Genomic DNA, 21,879 nt, shown 5'->3' with positions numbered 1-21,879 from the left:
TTTCTTAACTGTAAACTCTGCTTGAATATATTATTCCCTTTTTTGCTATTATTTGTTTGTTTTTGAGACAAGGTCTCACTCTGTCACTCAGGCTGGAGTACAGTGGTACAATCATGGCTCACTGCAGCCTTAGCCTCCTAGGCTCAAATGATCCTTCCACCTCAGCCTCCTAAGTAGCTGGGACCACAGGTGTGTGCCACCATGCCTGGCTTTTTTTTTTTTTTTTTTTTTTTTTTAATTTTTGGTAGCGAAGGGGTCTCACTATGTTGCAGCTGGTCTCAAACTCCTGGGGTCAAGCTGTACTCCCGCCTTGGCCTCCCAAGGTGCTGGGATTACAGGCATGAGCCAACTTGTGCAGCCTTAGATATATTGCTTTCTTAACAGGCCCTTCCACTTTGTTCAACTCTCTAGTAAAATAAGTCAGCTAACCTTGTACTTGTACCCTTTATGGTAAGGACTATCATTGCCTAAATATTTAATTAAATGTTAAAATAGTACAACTCTCAATAATGACCTAAACAGAGCAAAAGGGTGCAGAAGTTGCTTTCTGTTAATACCTGGCAGCACCAAAATGTTTAAAATCTGCCATTCTAACATTGTTACTTTTCAGAGGAAGAAATGCAAATATGGAGGAATTATTTGATAGAACTGATAATTTTGAATTCCAGTTCTGATCCACTAATGAACTGTTGTATTTCAATTTTATGATTTTTTTGGGGGGGGAAGGTGGACAAATAATGAATTCTGTGGCTCAGTTTCTCTCCCATAAAATGATAAAAAGGCTATATACCATTTATCTTAATAAGATCTTTTAAGAACTAATGAATAAATATTAATTGCTTTGCTAATTTTGTTCTTCTGGCTTTTCAAAGTCCATCTCTAGTCATCTAGCCAGATATCATATGCCCACATGGGGTCAAAGTTGAAAAACACCTGAAATGTGGGCTTTCCTCATGAGGAAGACTAATTGGGAGTGAGACCAGAACAACAGGTTAATCCCTAATCATGGAGGGCTTTGAATATTGGGCAATGGGGAGCCATGGTAGGTTTTTGAGCAGGATGAGTGGAGCTCTTTTTTTTAGAACTGTTAACCTGCTGTTCTGAATAGGATAACTTGGAATAGGGAGAGTGACTGCCAAGGAGACAGCAGTGGTTGACGGGATAAGGAGAGAGCTGTTACTGGAACAACAACTCGTTGGGCCTCTTGGGATCATTTAAGCTAGTCTAGTAGTGTAAGGTATTAACTTGTTTAAATTCTGTGTCCATGTAATTGACACCTTCTTGCTTGGCTTCCAAGCGGTGCATCAAATTGAGATACCTTATTACCTCAGTCATTGCCATCATGTGCAGTGTACCTAAAAGGCTTTAGTCACCTGATTCATAATATCTATCTTTAAAAACAAATTGGTCTCTGGTAAGAGGGAAGCTTTCTTTGTTAGAAAAATGACTTAATTTCTATCACAAATATCAGACATGTGTATCATAAAAATGTTCAAGCAGTACAACCAAGTATGAAAAAGGGAGAAGAGCCCCCTCCCCACCCACCTGGAACATACACTGTTGGCATCAGCTCAGCATCACTCCAGACATCACTCCTGGGTAGCTGGAGGCTAGCGAAGAAATGGATGGATGGACAGACAGATGAGAGAAGGAAAAATCCAGATGTCATTACCATCTTGCCTTCCTTTCATTGAATGCCGAGGAGTCCAGTTCAGTGATTCATTCAGTCTTTCCCAATGGGAAGTCAGTGGTTTTGTTTTAAGAAGCAGCAATAATAAATTAGTATGAGTATGGTGTAATTTTACCATCTTTATTGTATATTTAACCATTTTCTTAATAGTTGGATCATTAATTCCTAAGAGAAGCTGCTGTTTTCCCAGCCTACTTTAGATTAGTAGTTTGCCCTCCAGGGTCGGGGACCTCTCTAAGACTAGCTAACCAAGGAGATGATGAGTAAGTAACTAGGAAATACATTGATAGGTCACATTTTTAGATTTTATCTAATATTCTTCCTCTTCCTCTAAAGTCTTACATGCTCATTTTGAAAACATTGATCCTATTTTCCAAATAGGAGTTCTAATCAGAAAACAGCTGACTGACCCAGAGGGGAGGCTGCAGAGGTTCTGCCTGGGGGTTTCCTGCAATGTAATGGTCCCGGGGCGCAGGTGGACCAATTTGCAGCCTTGTCAGCTCTCCTTAGAGCTTTGCACTCAACCTGCCGTATTGACAGCAAACACTGAAAGGATGGGAGGAGAGAAGAGACGTGTGTTTTATATGGATGTGCATATTGCAGTAACTTAAAATGAACAAAAATCTGGAACAACCTTTCGGTGTTTATAGTTTTTTGACGCCTTTAAACTTGTTTTTCTTCATTTTATACAGAACTCTGTGTATTCCCTGACAGATTTGTGGTTTGTGTCAGTCAGCTTGCATTCAGTCGTGATCTTTTAGCAAATCAGAATGAAGATTTGGTGAGTATGAAAAAATTCTATAAACAAATAAGTCTGCTTAAATGCTGAGTTACTGTAAAAAATAGAAAAAAAGAATTGTCTGCTGTTGTCATTCAGCTGATGAGCACCCAACACATGTTTTAAGGGAACAAAAAGCCCTACCTGTTTTACATGGTAATATCAACTAATTCATGCATTGTTCTTCTTTTCCTGAAGACCATTTTAATCAGCAGTACCTTTTCCATATCAATTGTAAATGAGAAAGCAACACATCACAAAAGCTGTGATGGTGCTTATGATAGTGTTTAAATGAAATAAAGAAAAGTCTTTAAGCGAAATGAGCAAAATCCACATGTTTCCACTGAAGGCTTTCATTGGGGTCAGTGGCTTTTAAATTTTATTCCATGGTGAATCACCGACATTTTCATGAGAACCAGTACTTTTCCCCAGTGTATTATTTCATAGCTGATAGGGTTCATTTTCTCTCTCTCTCTCTCTCTCTCTCTCTCTGTCTCTCTCTGTCTGTCTCCTTCTCTGTCTCCCTTTTCTCATGCTAAGTCTTGAGCTCCAGCAGGGCCTGTTTCTGTTTTATTGGAGTTGTCTCTTCAGACAAATAGATAAAACTGACTCAGAATTGCAGCTGACTGCTTTGTCTTTTAAGCTGAACATGTACACTGGAGAATCTCCTTGTTGCATGTGTGTGTGTTTGCTGCAGCCACAGTCCAGTCTGCCTGACTTCTACACAGACTTTTTTCATATTTTTGGATGTATGACTTGAATCTTTAACAAACAGGGACATATGACTTGAATCTTTAACAAACAGAAAAAAAAATCCAACAGACATTAACTGGGCCGTGAAGTATGACATGATTATTATGCTTCTAAAATAATTTATGGGAATATTAGATTACCCTTGATGTTTATTATTTTTTAATCCATATGAAATCTGAAATTTGGCCCACATCATCTAAAACCAGCTTCTTATCTCATCTTAAATAAATACATAAGAAGAGTGTTTCAGAGGCTATAAGGGTGAATAGAGACCCAGGAAAAGTAAAGAGCAGAGAACTTATATTTAAGTTTAGATGTCTGCGTTTGGTGCAGAGGAACCCTTCGCAACAGCCAGTGTGGTTCATATTTCCTCTTCCTCATCCGTCAGTCAAACTCTTAAGAATACACATTAAATGAATGAGGCAAATTTGGTGAAAAGTATTGAGTTTGTCCTTTGAAATATTTCCAGGATGTTGAGTTATCTTCGTAAACTAATAAATACTAAAGTGGCAATGCCATTGGCCTACATCTAAAATATAATATAGCTTAACTGATTCAGAGCAAGGAAGAAATTGATCTACAGTTTAAGAAAACAACAATTAACTGTTCCAGAAAGTATTATTACTTTCAAATGAAATACAGGAGAAATTAGATCTTCTATCTGATATGTAATATTAATACTTAGTATCTTAAATTATTAAGGAGGGATTAAAACATCTCAATACAAATGAAATATTATCCCCCTTAGGGGCCTTGGTATTTATACAGATGTAAGTTTTCTATACCAGCTGTCATACAAATCCTATAATCTGGAGGACTTCCTAAACATTGAGAATTTTCATTCTGAAAATCTCACCAGTCTAAGCCTTTTACATGAGTGAGTTCAGTTTCTTTATCTTTAAAATGTTCTGATAACCAGCGATAACATGACCAGAGTTAACCACATTAACTTATGAGGAAAATGCCATTTCCATCATGAGGGCTCGTTCCTTGTTTTGAGTGATTGTCTTTAGCTGTGGTCAGTTTCTGTCTCTTCAGTTGCTCATTTACTCCACCTCTGTCTCTTCACATATGCCTTTTCCCAGCCACATATGTCAGCTAAAGCCTGGCACTACTCAACAGCTTCATCTCTGGGCTCAAGCTCTATGCGTCCCTCTGCCTAGCCTGCTCACCTCTGCCACCTCCCCTCCTCACAGGCCTCCAGCCCACCACTTCCTCAGGCCTGTTGTTACTAGAAGCAATAAACGACCCAGGTCAAGTAAAGGTCCCTCTCTCACAAATGGCCCATCAAGCCAACTACACCATCCTTCCACCAGAAGTGTCTTGTAGTTTAATTCTCATTGATATTTGACCTCTACAGAGTCTGCCTGTCTCAGCTATTTAAGGATCAATAAACAGCCCTTCCCTTCCAGAACTGCCTTCTGCCTGAGAGGAGGCATTCTTATCACTTGTTCTATACTTCAAATGCCCACAGCCAGTGATGTCAGGCTCCTGTGAGTATTCCCTGGACTTCCTTCAAGCTTTGAATTCTTATATCACTTTACATGGATATTCACCAAAGGGCAGGATCCATCTCATTTTCTCTGGATAGCGATTCTCAAGAACATCTGACTGGGCAAGGCCGGGAAAATTGGTACCTGTATATATTGGAGAGATTTCTTTGGCAATAAACTTCAGTTGTTTTTGTATAACTATTGACTTAACTCACTCTTCTGCAGCCACAGAAGTGACAGGGGAGTGAACTAGTACTTGAGCAGCAATAGCCTGGGTGCCTTACTCGTGCTGTAGCCTTGAGAGCACACATTCCCTTTCCTTTTTTTTTTTTTTTTTTTGGATTCTCAATGTCTAAGTGACAATTTGTTAGGAAATCTGGGAGCGTCTATTCAAAACTCCTCTGTCAAGGGATTCTTTCAACCTGTAGACAAGGAAGCCAGCTGCACTTAGCTCCCCAGTTCTTAAAGGTGGTTGCACAAAAGAACTGCTGTTCCAGATCAGACAGTACAAAGGGAGTAATCCCCCTCCTTTACAGAGCAGAGCGAATGCAGCCACGCTGCCCCTAAGCACCACAGCGCCAGGGAGGTCTGTCCCTGCTGTCACTGTTGGCGTTTCTCTTGTCCACTCAGGGACTTTGGTGCAGGGAGATCCTCTGTGTTGCAATAGCTCTGTGCAGAGTGCCCATGTGCTAGGGATGTGGGAATTGTGATGTGTACTTTGGGAAGAAAGGGCATTATTATGAAATGAGTCATTGTATTTTTCTTACTAGAGTTTCTCATAAGAAATCTAAAAACTCTTGTAGCCTCAGTTTTTGACCTATTGCTAGATATAGGACTGGGGAGTCTTTCTGAGAGTTTTTACCTTTATTTGGTTTGTTTTTTCCTCACCTTTTTTTTCCTTGGAAATATGAAGAACATAAAGTGAATTTTGATTGCACTCAGCTACATTCCATTCCAACAATATTTTCTTATTTACAAACCCAAAAGCCTATGCAGAAACTGTTTTCTTTCTCAGATGTAACATCCTGGAGCCTTTGGGAAATTTAAAATTATTTATTATTTCTTTGTTAAAGTTGTGTAAATAACCATAGAACTCTGTATATATCTGGGACATTTCTGGGTCAGGACAAAGCTACTATTTCATTGTGTGTTAGTTACAGCCACTCCTTCTAGTCTCTGGAGATCAGCCTTCCCATCTGTTTTTACCATCACATTTTAACATAATTTGCTAAGTCCCAGCTCTATACTGGGAACTCTGGTAGGCACCAGGGAAACAAAGAAAAATAAGAAAGTGCGTTGGCCCTCAAGGAGCTTACAGTTTGGCAGATCAAGGCTGCTGAAGGATATCCTGATGACCTAAAAATGTCATTCAAATAGGGCCTCCATTTTTCCTAAATATTTTTTCACTCTGCACCTGTATCTTTAAGGGTTCCATTGGATCTCTTCTGCCGTTCCTCAGAAGGAAAGTCCAAAATCCCCCAGCCCTACTTTTTTTACTTTTAAACCGAAGCTCTCAAAGTCTGTGATCCTTTTGGAAATTAAAAAATGATTTGTAGTGCTAGTACTGCCTACAAGTGGACATATACATTAAGATATTTGAGTTCTCTGCCTTATACTCTTTATTTGAGTTGTGGTTCAAGTTGTGAAAATAGCTGTTAAGACTCTGCAGACGTAGGCCAGCCATACAAGGCTAGGTCCTCACTGTTGCATCATCTAAGTAGAAGGATTACTGGGACATCCTGACAAGAAACAATATTGAAGCACTAACTCAGCTACTTCTCTTAAGGCACACTACTGTTTAGCGGTAAAGAAATCTCCTTCTAGTTTTTGAATACAAAATTGAAGTGAAAATGAGTTTAGACTCATTTTCACTTCAAATAAACTATTGAAGGCTGAGTTATTTTTAGCTTGGCTGTTATAGTCCTCAGCTGTGCATAATCCACCCCTTTGTGGACCATAGCCCTCCTCTCATTCAAGGGGGAGGGTATCAAATTATCTCAAAAATCTTTTGTCACATGGGATTTCTATTGGAGGAAGCAAATAAAACTGTAGCTAAATAAAAACTACAAAATAATGTTGCACAAAGAAGAAATTTTCTTGCAGATTAAAAAATTATGATTAGAAAAACTTCCAGGGTAGTTATATTTGATCTTAAGAAAGATGTAAATAGAAATTATAAGCTAACATTAGAGGCCTTATGTTTTTAGAACAGAAGAAATAAGCTAATTAACATTTGACTGTGCACTGATGTTTGTTGCCTCATGACAGAATCCTTTAACTTTCCTAAGAGAGCTTTTGCGTAAATATAAATCAGATCATTCAAGAAAAGAATTCTCTATTTTTGTGTTTAGAAAATGAAATAAGTAGTGGATGACTTTTCCAGGTTTTTCATTATCTATCATAGAGTTAAAAATTTTTATTTTTCTTATTTCTAAACAACTCTAGTGGTGAATTGCGTGGAAGATATTAACAAGAGATTCCTGTAGCACTAGGGAAAGTTCCTTGAGTAGAGAGAGGCTGTTTTCATATTTCACATTTTCCACAATGTTATGAACTTAGATTTTACCTAATAACTGATGACCAATATTGTACATATTCATTGTACAAAAAAGCTTTTAATCCAAATATATATAAAGAAAATAAACATTAGCCACAACTCTGAATGCAAAGTCTCTGCTAATGATCTGGATGGTATCTCTTCATACATCATACTTAATAAACTGAGGTCCGTGTGTATGTGTTTTAACTAGGACCCTATTTGTCAGTTATGTGTTTCTGTCCATTGTTTTTACTGATGATTTTGTATTTGACAAACTCTGCTACATGAAGACTTCTTATCTGGTAAGGAAAGTAACTCTCAGTGAGTTTATTATTTTCCTTTCACTTGTATGTCAGTGCTGTATGGTAGGATACATTGTTTATCCTCGGAATTGTGTTTTCTGTAATGATCTCTGCTTTCGATGATATTGGTGTTATGTTTTTCAAATTAGATAAATACTTATATTTTCTTCTGATACTTTTATGGAATGTATTTTAGTTTATGATATGAGGTCCTTTTTATTCTGTGTAGTGACCAATATTATGCTAATTATAGTCTTTAGGTTTAAGGGACAGCCGAGCTGTGTCTGCTTCTGCCACACCATCAGTGCACACATGACAATGAGGCATCTGCAGGGAGCAGACTCTCTTTTGCCCCTTAGCAGCTGGATTTCGCTGATGACACTAAGATATTTGGGTTCTCTGCCTTATGCTTAATTTGAGTTGTGGCCAAAATAGCCATCAAGGTTCTGCTGACCTGCATCAGCCACACAAGGCTAGTCCTCACTAGCATCATCTAAGTAGAAAGATTAGTGGGACATACTGCCAAGAGACAATATTTAAGCACTAAATAGAACACTTCTCTTAAGTCACACTACTGTTTAGTGTGAAAGAATTCTCATGGCGCTTGCCCCCTCCCAAGGCTGACTGCCATGTCCCTTTCCAATCAGTTAAGGCCAAGGCTCAGGGTCAGAGCATGTTCAACAGATAGTTAAGGAATAGATTAGGGCCACACCCTCAGCAAGTGGCCTACAATGGGCTGTTTTCCTTGGATAGCCACCATCCCCACCCACCCTTATAGGGACTGGCAGAGAGATGACCCTCTGAAAATGCTGGTAGCGGGGATGAAGATGTCCTCTGTTGGTTAGTTTTTCTAGACTAAGATGGAGAAAATAAGAAAAAAAATTTCTTGGGTGAGATCATTTTTTAAAAGATTGTCTTTTGCTTGTATATTACAGTAACCTGAGTTCTCTTTTGTTAATAATGAAATTATTTTTGTTCTCTTTTCTTAATAATGAAATCTTCCCAAATGTTTAGCCAGCAGTATTTGTGAAAAAGATGATTTGTGCCTCCTCCCACCACTGCCATCCCTGCAAGGGAATCTGCGCTTTGCTGAAGTAGAATAGGATAGGTTAAACGAATGAGGATTGTTAGATAGGATAAGTTGGAATAGGATGTATCTCAGTCCCCAATCCTTTGTGAGTTTTTTCTCATAGTGTATCTTTGCATGTGCAGAGGCCCGTAATCTCCACTGATGACCCCTTTACGTGATAGATTTGATTAGGAAAAACATGGTGGGGAATAGAACAACTGGAAAAGGGATTTGAGTTAAAATTTAAAGACCTGGCTTTGACCACTGCCTCTCCCCTTACTCACTGATGACCTTAGACAAGTCATCTGGCTTCACAAGAGCACTAGTCACCTAACTTGTTAAGCAAAGGTAAACATGATACTTTCTGTACAGCGTTCTCAAGTTCTCCTAAAGAGCAAGTTAAATAATGAATATTAAAATGTCATAGAAGGCCAGGCGAGGTGGCTCACTCCTGTAATCCCAGCACTTTGGGAGGCCGAGGCAGGCGGATCACGAGGTCAGGAGATCGAGACCATCCTGGCTAACACAGTGAAACACCATCTCTACTAAAAATACAGGAAAAAAAAAATTAGCCAGGTGTGGTGGCAGGTGCCTGTAGTCCCAGCTACTCAGGAGGCTGAGGTGGGAGAATGGTGTGAGCCCAGGAGGCGGAGCTTGCAGTGAGCCGAGATGGCGCCACTGCACTCCAGCCTGGGCGACAGAGCAAGACTGTCTCAAAAAAAAAAAAAAAAAAAAGTCATAGAAAGTCTAAGGCACTTATACAGTATTAATTTTTATCAACATCATTTCCTTTCTTCTCTGAAGAAGTCTTCATTTAAATGCAATTAACACCACGTTAACAGACTGCTGTACAATCTTCTCCTTCCTGCTTGAAAGGAGAAAAATACCTGACACTATCCTTCTGCTTATATTATTTTTTCCCAAGAAACTCAACTCCCTAATTATTTTCTCCACTTGCCAGCTCAACTTTATTTTGCAGCTATAAAAACTGAAGTACCAAAGAGTTAAGTGATAAACCCCCATTTAGCCAGCCAGTCAGTGGTGGAGAAAGAGACACACTAAAAGCAAAAACTTGTGACCTTCAGTGGGAGTTCTGTTAACCAACATCCAGAGGAGGAGGAGGAGGAGCAGCGACCACCCAGCTAAACACCTTTGATTTCCAGTAGCTGCCAGCAGACTCACATTGAGATACGGCTTTGGAGGAAAAACCCAGTCACCTCTCTAAAGTACGTAGGAATCAAGAGACAGCAGACTTCTCAGGCTTGAATTCCTAAAAGCCCAACTTCATCAGAACACCCACAGTGATAGCACAGAGAGTTCGTTAGTAAGCAGATGATTTAGAATTCAGTACTCATTTTCCCAAGGATACAGTGTCATAACTGGGGATGAGGTTCCCAGACCAGTTCACAAAAGCTGTTACTATCATGAGCTCTGAGTCTTGGAAAGAGGAGGCCTTAGTATCTATGTCCCAGGGAAATGGCAAGAGCTATTCCTTCCACATCCCTGGGCAGAAGGCCAGCTCAGAGCAGAATTTTGAAATGAGACAATCATCTGTGGTGTGTTCTCTCTAGCTCTTAGGCCCTTTTCCCATCCGGTGCCCAGGGCTCCTGTGGGCTCTCTTCTGGTTAGCCCTACTCCCTGCGCAGCTGGACTTCGTGTTTACCCACCTCTCTCCACCACGTCCCTGTTCAGGCCCACGTGCTCAGTCAGGTGAGATGTTAGGAAAGACATTATCCTTCTTTCATCATCCCGAAAGAGGGCTGTCTACCTTCCTGCAGGTGTTGGCGCTTTTCAACCACAGGCCTTTGTCAGAGAAGGCATTTTTTTTAACAAGAAAACCTCCTAAAGTGGCCCAACTCTGCCTGGGGTAATTCCTATTATGTTTTCTCTATTTTTTACAGATGTTTCCCTTCTACTTTTAAACTGGGGTTACTAGCCTATGATTCATGAATTCCTTAAAATTAAAAAAAAAATGTGTATTTTTATGTTTTTTTCTGGTCAAAGTTAAATAGCTTCTATCCAATTCTCAGAACAGATGATAAGCCTCACAATGTCAAGTGTTGGCCCAAAACCATAAATTCTTCAAAATGTCCAAGTTTGTCACACTTGTTTGGCACCAGAGACTTGAGCATAGAGGCTAAGGTTGGTCAGGATATATTTTTAGGTTCTTGAGGGTAGGTAAATGTAAACTGGAAAATCCCTGTGAAAGGTATACTTCCTGCAAAATAACTTCCTTGATTACTTTCACCGATTTCATGTTTAGGGTGATACTGTTTGCAGCCACTTATGGGTGCTTCCCCAAATCTACACAGAGCTTCACTGGCATCAATTCGGAAGAAAAGAAAACTTTTAAAAAAATGACTTTAAAGAGAAAATGAGAGTGTTCACTACCAACCCAAGGGGCAGCATTATCAGCAGCTCTGGTTCACTTCCCCTTAGAGACCCGCCCTTTTCATGGGAAGGCAGAGAAGTGAAGTCCTCAGAGGACGGACTCAGGGCCAGACGCGTGTGGAATGAAGGCTTGCCCCTCACTGTGGGAACTGGGCAGATGGCTTGGCCACCCAGAGCATCGGTTTCCTCAAGTCTGAAATGGGGAAGGTCATGTCTGCCTCGTGCATGTCTCACGCGGACTCACATACCAGGTGCTAGCCCCTGTGCCAAGTGTTTTGCCTTTGGTCTCAGAGCAAATGTCCATCATCATTGTCATCTTTAGAGAAAAACAACTTCAGTCCCAGTGGAATTCATGCGATGCCACTTTTCATTTCACCTCCTGTTTGCTTCAGTTCCCTTGAGTCAATACGTACATACTTGTGTGTTTTCATCTTTTCTTTTAGTTATTCATTGCGACTCTATCCCACCTGTTTTGCCCTTTTTACTTCGTTATTATCAAAAAATTTTAAAAGTATTATTAGTGGAATTTAGGAAAGAGAGACTTCTCCCTCATTTTAAAGACAGGTGGCTTCTGCACGGCCATGTTGCTTCGTGGTCTGGGATTGTGGTCATTGTCATTCATGCTCTGTTTGGGCTGCTTTTCTGTAACTAACTGAGGCTTTCGTATGTGTCACATTTCACGTTGCCAATGCTCCTGAAAATCATGAGGTGTCCAGTAAAGTATGGTTGTAACGTTTCTGTCTCATTATAAATTAAAAGGTTCCAGTGTCATACTTTATTATATGTCCCCCAAATAAGCTGATAATATATTACACTTTTAATCTGCTTTTATTGTTGGCAAAAGGTTTTAATTATTTGCAGAGGGCTGTCGCATACAATAACCTATTCAGTGCAACAAACCTGAGAAGAGATTGTATCAGTCTTGAACCTTTTCATTTTCAAGAGACAGCAAGGCCAACTCAAAGCAGCTTAGCAAAAAAAAAAAAGGAAGGTTTTTGTCTCATGCCCCTGAAAAGTCCAGACTTTAGGTACAGCTTGATCAGAGACACAAAGAATATCATTAAGACTCCATTTCTCACCATCTTTGGCTCCAGATTCCACTGTGTTGGCTTCACTCTCAGCTTATGTGTGGTGGTTGGTCCCGGCAGCCTCAGGTCCGTATCCTTCCAGCAGGAGGAGGTGAGGCCTCTTGCCAGGACAGCTGTGGCTGATGCATATCTTTGAGGCTTGTGAATTCAGTAGTTTCACTGGCCTGAGCCATAGGCCCATTTCTGGAGTCAGGTAGGGAAACAAGATCTCTTGAAATGCATGGACATGGCTAGGGGTTGAAGATGTGATTTTCCCAAACAAAATCTGAGCATTGCTTCCAGGAACTGAATGAGTATCCACTATAGAGGCATTATTATCATCTCTCTTTTTATAGATGAAGAAACTGGTGCTCAGAGAATATGTCAGTTGTCCAAATATCTCAGTCAGGTAGTGACCAAGAGGGGACTGGAGCCAAAGTCCTCTTCTCTTTCTGTAAGTCCATATCTAACCATGATGGCAAATGATACTGTGGCCATTGGGCAAAGTGAAGAGAGTACTACTGCACAGGGAGCAGGCCTCCTAGACTCATTTCTGCCCCTGACTACATGCATGGCCTCAGTCTTCGTGGGTCTCACTCTTCTCATCCATCACATAGTGACAATACCTGCCCTGATGAATACTCTTTGGGGCCCAGATGAGATGTTGGGAAAAGGACTTTGAGAATCACATGAGTTCTTCATGAATACAAGGCATTCTTGCCTTCTCTCCAGCCCCATATGGTTTGTGAAGGCATCACATTTGAAAATGCATTCAACACTCTCCAGTTTCCAAAGTTGCTTCATACACCTCACTGCATTTAAATTTCCCAAACAATCCTGTAAGGTAGATGAGAAACCAACCATCAAAGGGTTGAGAAGCTGGCCCTGGGACAAGCCAACAATGAACATGAGACCTTAGACTCCACTCCCTTTCACCTCTGTGCTGGGACTCGTGTGCCAGGAGCCTCAGCCTGATTCGATCAACTCTGGGTGTATCATTCTCAGCAGATGTGATTAGGAGGAATCGAGAAGCAGTAACATTTTGAATATGCCCTAAGACTATGTTTTATAATATTCTACTGTGAATTGCCTACTTTCAAAATATTCTGGTTGGGTTATTATTATTACTATTGAGATGGAGTTTCACTCTTGTTGCCTATGCTGGAGTGCAGTGGCGTGATCTCGGCTCACCGCAACCTCTGTCTCCCAGGTTCAAGCGATTCTCCTGCCTCCTGAGTAGCTGGGATTACAGGCATGCGCCACCACGCCTGGCTAATTTTCGTGTTTTTAGTAGGGACAGGATTTCACCATGTTAGTCAGGCTGGTCTCGTACTCCTGACCTTAGGTGATCCACCCGCATCGGCCTCCCAAAGTGCTGGGATTACAGGCATGAGCCACCATGCCCAGCCATTAATTATTTTCATTTGGGGTTGAATGTAACAGAATCAGAAGAAACTCATGTACATAACCATGAGAAAACAGATCCAGCTCTCAAAAGATGAAGACAGAACTCATGAAGTCCTACCTTGAGAACAATTTTAATGACATTGAATAGCTTTTTTTCATCCCTTTATTGCCTTCACATGACATTTTACAATCCTAAAAACGAGTTTGGTGGGATAGCTTCTGCCATATGCTTCCAGTATGGCTGTGAAGGGTACTAGGAGGATCATATGGGGTGAGCCATGTGGTCAGGATGAGCTGGGATTGGCTGGTGCACCCCAAGGACTCTTGGAGTGACCAGTAACCTAATGCCGTGGCCCCAAAGATCTGCCGCCATAAACTCCAACCTCAGCTAATATTAATGTCTTAGAGCCTTCAGCCAGTTGCTGGAGAGCTGGCTGCAAGTCATTCCCAACACAGGCCATGTTTGTCAGATGGGTAGGGGCGTTACCATCCCATGCTGTGTGTCCATGTCATGCCAGGTTCTAGCCAGCAGCATCTGACCCTGGGGTGTGGTATTAATATCTGCCTCACCAAGCTGTATTGAGGGTGACAGTGGTGGGTGCCGCCGTTTCTCTGTTCTCCCTTACTGCAAAATTCTTCCAAAGTGGTGTTGTCTAGACCTGTGCTGGCCAGTACTTGTAGCCACTGGCCACATTTGACTATGGAGTATTTAAAATATGGCAAGTCAGAAATAATGTAATCTAAGCATAAAATGCACAACAGACTTTGCAGACTTAGTATATAAAACATCTGAATATTTTTTACATTGATTACGTATTATGATGATTATATTTTATATGATGTTAAATATATATTATTGAAATGTAATTTCACCTTTAAAAGTGTCCTTTTACTTTTGTAATGGGTCTGTAGAAAATTTCAGGTTGCTCGTACAGTTCACATTCTGTTTCTCCTGGAGAGTTCGGTCTCTAGTCTGCCTCCATGCTGGAGAAGTGCCAATGCAGCCACTTGCACTTCTCCCTTGACCCCATCTCAGGTAGGCTTGGATCCCAGCACTTCACCAAAAACAGCTTATGTCAAAGTCACCTTCCTTCCAGTGATCAGTTTTCATTCATAACCAGTCAGCAGTGTTCCATACAGTTGTCACTTTCATTGGCATTTCATTCTTCACTTCCACGTCACTCTCTCTGGCCTCCAGGAGCAATATGCTATCTTGATTTTTCTCCTCCTCACTGATGCTTCCCTCATAGTCTCTTTTCCTGAATCTTCCTCATCTTCTCAACTTCTTTTACTCATCCAAAGTCATTTCCCAGTAGAGCTCATCCTGACTGACTCTGAGGACTTTGTGTATGCAGCTCAGACCTCCCTGCTTTGTGTCTGCAGCTCAGACCTCCCTCTGCCGAAAACCCGTGTCTTACCTGCCTGCTCAGCACCTCCATTTAGATATCCAGGAGGACTCTTAACACCATCTTAGTCCATTTGTGTTGCTATAACACAATACCCAAGACTGGTAACTTATAAAGAACAGAAATTTATTTCTTATTGTTCTTAAGGCTGGGAAGTCTAAGATCAAATCACCAGCAGGTTGGGGTCTGGTGAGGGTCTAGTGTCTGCCTCCAAGATGATGTCTTATTGCTGTATGCTCCAGAAAGGAGGAGCAGTGTCCCCACAAGGTGGAAGGACAATAGGTCCAACTCCTTCCTTCAGGCCCTTTTATAAAGACACCTAATCCCATTCATGAGGGTGGAGCCCTCATGGCCTAATTACATCTTCAAGGCCCCACCTCTTAATACCATCACATTGGCAGCACCTGAATTTTGGAGGGGACACAGTCATACCATAGCAATGCCTAAAACTGATTTCTTGGTGTTATTCCCCAAGCCTGACCCTAAATTTACTATACTTTCTGTGTTGGTAAAGGCCAACTTCCTTCATCCAGTTATTTAAACCAATGATTGTGGAGTCACCAGTGACTTCTCTTTCTCCCACTCTATATCCAGTCCATCAGCACATTGTGTTGGGTCTCCCATCAAATTATATTTCCAGTCTAACCACTGCTCCCCAAGGAGCAGGCTCTTCTTCATCAATCATTGCTGAGGCCTCATCACTAGTCTTCCTCCTTGTAACCTTGTCCCTCTACAACGCCCAAGGTATTCCTTTTAAAATGTCAAGTCCCTTTTCTTCTAGGAAGCTTCCACGGGTATATCATCCTCCTCACAATAAAATATGCCATCCTTACAAAAGTCACACAAGATCTGCCTTTTCACCACCGGTACACACACACACCCCTCTTTCCTGCTTCCCGACCTCTTCCCCTGGTTTACTCTCCAGTTTCTGCACCTTCCAAGAATACTCTGTCCTCAGACCCTTGGTGTTCACTCTTCCCCCTGCCCAAAGTGCTCTTCCCCATCTGCTCCTGTGGCTTGTCCTTCACTCAGGTCTCAGTGTAAAGCCCACCTTGTTACCTACCACAGCCTTCCCTGACCACCATATCTAACATAGCACCCCATGGCCCTTTAGATGTTTATTTCTCCTCATAACATCATCACCACTTGACATATGTTTATTTGTTTGTTTGTTGTCTTCTCCATTGAGATAGGGGCTCCATGAAAGCAAGGTCCTTTCCCTCAAGGGCCTCAAGCATTGCCAGGTACAGAGCTCAATATTGCCTGATTGGATTATTCTGTGGGATTCTGCTCAGTTATCAATTCTGTGTGCCTTTAGGGCAGAAGTTCATTAATTCTGCTGGGTATCAGAATCACTGAGGGGCTTGCCCAAAATATACATGCCCTGACCCCACTTCCTAGAGATCCGAATTCTGAGGTGGAACCTAGACCATTTTTTAACACACTCCTCACATGATTTTGATGCATGGAATAAACAGACCACACTTTGCAAAAGGCTGTCTCACTGTACCAGTTTGTGTTTGTTTATCTGTTGCTCTGCCTCTGCCTTGCTGAGTGTTGTTTTATGTATATCAGCAGTTTTTGAGTCACCTGGGAACCTAAATATAGATGCCCTCGCCCCATCCCACATCTTGTGAATCAGAACTTCCAGGGATGGGTCTTGGGAATCTCCATTTTCAAAAGGCTCCCTCTGTGCCTCTGATGCAGCCAGTCTTCCCACTGGCCTGCGGGAGCTCCTCCTGTGCTTTACAGACTTCATGAGGAGGTTGGAAGCTCAAGAGCAGGTGTTTTCTCTGCCATTTTAGGCCAACTTCTCTCCCTATCTCCCATTAATCCAACAGTGTTCTGTTCAAAACCAGTTTTTAGTAAGTCACTGTGGGGTGACTCCTTGGTTTATCCACAGTTTCAATGTGCCTTTGGGACTTAAACATTGCCCAGTATTTATTTATTTTTTTCTTTCTTGCTTGCTTGCTTGCTTGCTTGCTTGCTTTTTTTCTTTTCTTTTCTTTCTTTCTTTCTTTCTTTTTTTCCTTCTTTCTTTTTATTTTTTTCAAAGCCTTACTCTGTCACCTAGGCTGGAACGCAGTGGCACAATCATGGCTTACTGCAGCCTTGACCTCCTGGGCTCAAGTGATCCTCCCACCTCAGCCTGCTGAGTAGCTGGGACTATAAGTGCACACCACCACGCCAGGCTAATTTTTTGTAGAGATGAGGTCTCACTATGTTGCCTAGGCTGGTCTCGAACTCCTGAGCTCAAGCTATCCTCCTACCTCGGCCTCTCAAAGTGCTGGGATTACAAGCATGAACCACTGCGCCTGGCCCAGTATTTCTAACTGCATCTCAAATCAGCCTGTTCTCTGATTAGAGGCAAGAAGGATATCTTAGGCACCTAGCTCATCCTGGTGGGGACTCTCTTTGCAGTCCTTTCTATCCTGGAATTTAAAATGTGTTTCCCAGGTCAGCCCATACAGGAATAGGGTAATATCACCCATCGTCATACTCAAACATTCATCTGTTCAGCCTTCTCCTTGGGTCTGTACTGGGACATGTGCGTTGACTGTCTTCATCCTTGGGGTACTGGTCTCCAGAGTACCCTCAAAGATGGAGAAAAGTCCTGATCCCTTGCCCTGTGACCTGCCTAGGCTGCTTAGGTTGCTGAGGGAGGGTATCTCCCTAGAGGCCAGGGCTTTACCCTATTTCTGTTTGGTTTTGCCCTAGAACTGTGTACTGACATTCTTTATAGAGAGAAACTTTTGAATCAAAAATCTTCAAAGTATAACCAAAAAGTAAAACAAAATAGGAGGTAGGGTGGGGATGAGGCAGATGGCTGGAAATGGAGTATACCAAGGAATGATGTTTGTAGGATTTTATTCCTTGGCCCAAGAGTAAGAGCTACCTTCCAGGTTGTAAGGAATCATTTATGAAGGCCCTGGAAGATCCTGTTGGTTAATCTAATTTTTTAATACCTGAGTCTCCGTGGACTCAGAATGTCCCGTTCTGGGCTTTGGATGGCCAGCTCTTCGGTAGCCTCTTTGAATATGTTGGGTTTATCTTCATTCTTTGCAAGAGATGATGGGATCATTATTCATGGCAGAATCTGAAAAGTAGTAGGGTCTTCCCATAAGCCCAGAAGGCACTTGCAACCCCCTTAGCACACATTATATATCTGCACCTTGGCGTTGTGCCTCCGGATAAGCCTCAGATTGCATTTTGATGCCAGATGTGAGAAGCCATTAGTAATCAGGACAACTCCCTTTAGGAAATCCTGTTCCCAGGTGATAGCTGCTTCCTAAGGAATACTTGTTTGGGGGGTTGGGGGGTTGGTGGGGCGGGGGAGGGGAGCGGCACCGGAGGCTCTGATTTAGCGACAAAGGGGAGTGAATTGACCCTAGCAATGTTAGAGTAAGAGATTTCTAATGAGACCTGACAGCTCAGGGGCTGAAGAGGGAGTCTAATCTTTTTTTTCCTGCCCACCCAGTCTTCATACAAATGTAAATATGCCTCCTTCAACAAATTGCCAAATGTGGTTTTAATTTGTAAGCAGGAGACCCCGCCTTGCCTTTCTCTTTCTTTTTTTCTTTTTCTTTTCTTTTCTTTTTTTCTTTTTTTTTTTTGAAAACTAAGTCACAGATTTTACACTTTTTGAACAGGACATTTCCTCCTGTTACTCTGTCACCTTTTCTGTTGTCCTTTTTCTTCCAAGGACATTTTCCCTCATTGTTGTCAGAGGAATTTGGGATGAGAGCCGACTGCTCTGCTTCTTAAAGGAGTTTTTGAAGTTCCCATAGGAAATGCATAGTGCTCTTTAAACTGAATTTTTAACATAAATAAATAAAGGCAGTGATTGAATTTAACACGAGATTTGAAAGAGTGTCACTATCGCAGCATCATACTTTATGTGGCATATGCAGTATTCATTGTTGTTATTTATGACCCTGTCTGCCTTCCATTGTGGATTTCTTCCAGCCTTGGGGAATTTACATCATTCCTAATAGCAAAAGGCTTTCTGGTTCCCACAGAGTTGTTCAAAGCCTGACTCATGCTCCTTATGTTAATTGTTCAGCTCTGAAAATACAGCACTTACAGGGTGTGGCTGTGAGGGGAGAATCTACTGTACTTACAGGGCATGTTTAGAAGTGTTTCACACATAAATTTCGATTCCTCTCTCTCTCTCTCTCTCTCATTTGAATTTTAAGCTGTCACTCATTTTGGCCAACTAGTAAGTCTTAGAAAACAAAAAAAAGGGAGTATAATCCAATAAAATCCAATAAAACCTAGAATATTCTGTTCACTAGCTTAAAACTCACTTGGGTTATAACCAGATATGACTTCGAGTGACACTGGCCCAGGTCTGAGATGGATAGGCACAATTGAAGAGCGTGAAGAGCCCATCCTCAGTGGTGCAGTGGTGCAGGGCAGTGATTAGGCAAAGCACATCCGCTCGGCCTGTAGGATAACCAGGCACGGTACTTATGGCTGCCACCCACCAGGTACTCTGGGAATGTCACTGCTAATTCCAGTGTAGGTCTAAAGCAAGGACCTACTGACAACTTACTAAAGCTGTTTCTGGTGGTAGCAACGTTTTATTGGAATTTGATGGAGAAGAATACTTAGTTTCTCAGAAAATGTGAGGAGTTAACACCTTGTGTGAATTATCTACTTGATAACCAAAAGGAGAAGAGATTCCAAAAGCATGAAATGGGTTAATGTTGGCAAGGTAGGTAGGCTTTTACATTTTATAATTACTTCCTTATGATGCTTCCATGGGAACACAAAAGGCTAGATAGGCAGATAATCTATGAATTATATAAAACCAGTGTGGTGGTTAGTATAAGGAAAAAAGTCCTGAACTTTTTAGTAGCCAAGAATCACAAACTCCAGTTTTCAAAATACCAATATTAAAAGATTTGACTGTTGCTATGGTCTTGGGTGTGACAAAATTTTTTTATTTTATTTTTATTTTTTTTTATTTTTTTTTTGAGACAGAGTCTCGCTCTGTTGCCCAGGCTGGAGTGCAATGGCGCCATCTCGGCTCACTGCAAGCTCCGCCTCCTGGGTTCACGCCATTCTCCTGCCTCAGCCTCCCGAGTAGCTGGAACTACAGGCGTCTGCCAACACATCCGGCTAATTTTTTTTGTATTTTTAGTAGAGACGGGGTTTCACCATGTTAGCCAGGATGGTCTCAATCTCCTGACCTCGTGATCCGGCCGCTTTGGCCTCCCAAAGTGCTGGGATTACAGGCGTGAGCCACTGTGTCTGGCCACAAAATATTCTTTATTTTTGCAGATAGAGAAAATATGGGGAATTCTTAGGATGATAAGGGTGTAGACCATTGCGTCACCAGGTCTTGCTAGAAGAACAGAGCTCACAGGCACGTTGCCCCACACAGTAGGATTCTGGGGCTTTCGTCACAGCCTGAGCCTCACAGATACCAGATACTGGCCAAGAGTTCCCAGATGGTTTGGAATCAACATTCTTTGCCTTACAGTTTTGTATGTTTATGACGCATATTAATGTATGAAATGTGGACTGGGAGTCCAAAAGAAGTTACAATTAGCCATAAAGTCCTAGGTAAAAAAGGTTAAAATAGCTTACCACTGAGCAGTTTCATTCAGTCTTTACAAAAATAAATGTGTTCATTGGGGCATTCAAAGTGTAACTGTTTTCTCTCATGTTCAGCTAATAGATTTCTGGTTGAACCTTTGTTATCTTTTGGAGTAGACAGAAAGAGTTCTCCATGGAGTGTCTGATTACTTTGCTGAGTGTGCAGAGAGTTCACTTCCTCCCAGTGCAAAGCTCCGGAGAAATGCTCTGAAAGAAATGTAGGTGCAATATGTTTCCTTTTTCTCATTTTTGCCTGCCTCTATGTATGGATAGATAACATGAAGTCCAGAATTAAACAGAGTGCCTGGAACTGAAGCACAAACTCTCCTCTATCACGTACTTACTCTCCCCTCCCTCCTGACTCTCTTGCTTTCTGGACAATAGGGATAGAATCCTTGCTTCACAGGTGTGTTGCAAGGAGTAATTAATGACACGTTCTTTGAAGATGAAAAGCACCTGTTGGTGGTGTGTTTCATACCACTTTCGGAGGGACTACAGACCGATCTAAAAAAATACATTCCTTTCCTAAGATCCTTGTTCCGACTTTAATATAATTATGATAATCCTCATGCTCCTGGTGTCAACAGTAAGAACATGAATATTACATGTATTTGTTTTCACACTGAAGCCAGCCAAAATAAATATTTCAGCTTTCAATATTTTGGTGGTTGAGGAAATTTCTTGCCATTCACAAACCTGTAAATATATGCTGAAGTTAAGATCTTCAGTCTCTAATTCTCCCTGTGCAGCTTCTATCCTGCCCCTCAAAGTTTACTTTATCATCAGAGTGAAGTTATATTGTCTGTTGTGCATGCTGTAAGGAGCAAGGGGCTTATATACAGCTATATCAACACTCTTTTGTCTTCCACGATTGTATTTTATTGCCTTTCTTGCTGACTATCTGAAATTTCTTCCAGGACATTTCAAATTATATTAACTAAGTCCTACTCCCATTTGTTGATCAAGTTTGATCAACAAACCTGATACCAGCTAAATGGTGGTTGTATTTGGGTAACATCTTGAAATAGCCTGAGAGAAATTCCAAAAGATTTTTCTTTACTCACAAGTAGAAATTATGTGTATGTGTACATTTGTGTACACAGAGCCCAAGTCTACTCCTGGAAAAAAAAATCAGTATATAGGCAGTACTGACCCTTAACATTGGAAATGAATACCTTTTTGCCTTAGTTAAAATGTGAACAAACACCATCATAAATCCATTTTTAACCCAATGATTGATAAGCAGTATCATGTGTAATGGAAAACGTGAAGGTTTTTGCTTGATTCAGTCTGCATTTAAACAGACACTTGTGGTGGGGAGTGTTTCCAGATTTGCTGGGGAAGCGAGAAGACAGGTAGTGCCTGCCTCCTTTTACAGGT

The 21,879-nt window shown here is 41.4% G+C and overlaps 1 protein-coding gene across 11 annotated transcripts in view; it reads left to right on the top strand.

Moving 5' to 3' along the window:
- The window catches only part of SLX4IP (SLX4 interacting protein), a 201,082-nt gene that overhangs the window by 165,184 nt on the left and 14,019 nt on the right, over positions 1 to 21,879 (top strand). For all 11 annotated transcript variants that reach the window (XR_010119474.1, XR_010119475.1, XR_010119477.1 and 8 more), the window contains 2 exons: positions 2,383 to 2,471; positions 20,617 to 20,717. Coding sequence is in view for 1 of the 11 variants with exons in the window: in XM_055266614.2 (XP_055122589.1) it covers positions 2,383 to 2,471; positions 20,617 to 20,717 (190 nt within the window). In the remaining 10 variants the exon portion in view is untranslated. The remainder of the gene's footprint in view (positions 1 to 2,382; positions 2,472 to 20,616; positions 20,718 to 21,879) is intronic.

Source organism: Symphalangus syndactylus, chromosome 24 (assembly GCF_028878055.3).
Source record: "Symphalangus syndactylus isolate Jambi chromosome 24, NHGRI_mSymSyn1-v2.1_pri, whole genome shotgun sequence".
In the NCBI taxonomy this organism is placed as follows: Eukaryota; Metazoa; Chordata; class Mammalia; order Primates; family Hylobatidae; genus Symphalangus; species Symphalangus syndactylus.
Note: the sequence above shows the minus strand (reverse complement) of the source record. Positions and strands in the feature narration are given on the sequence as shown.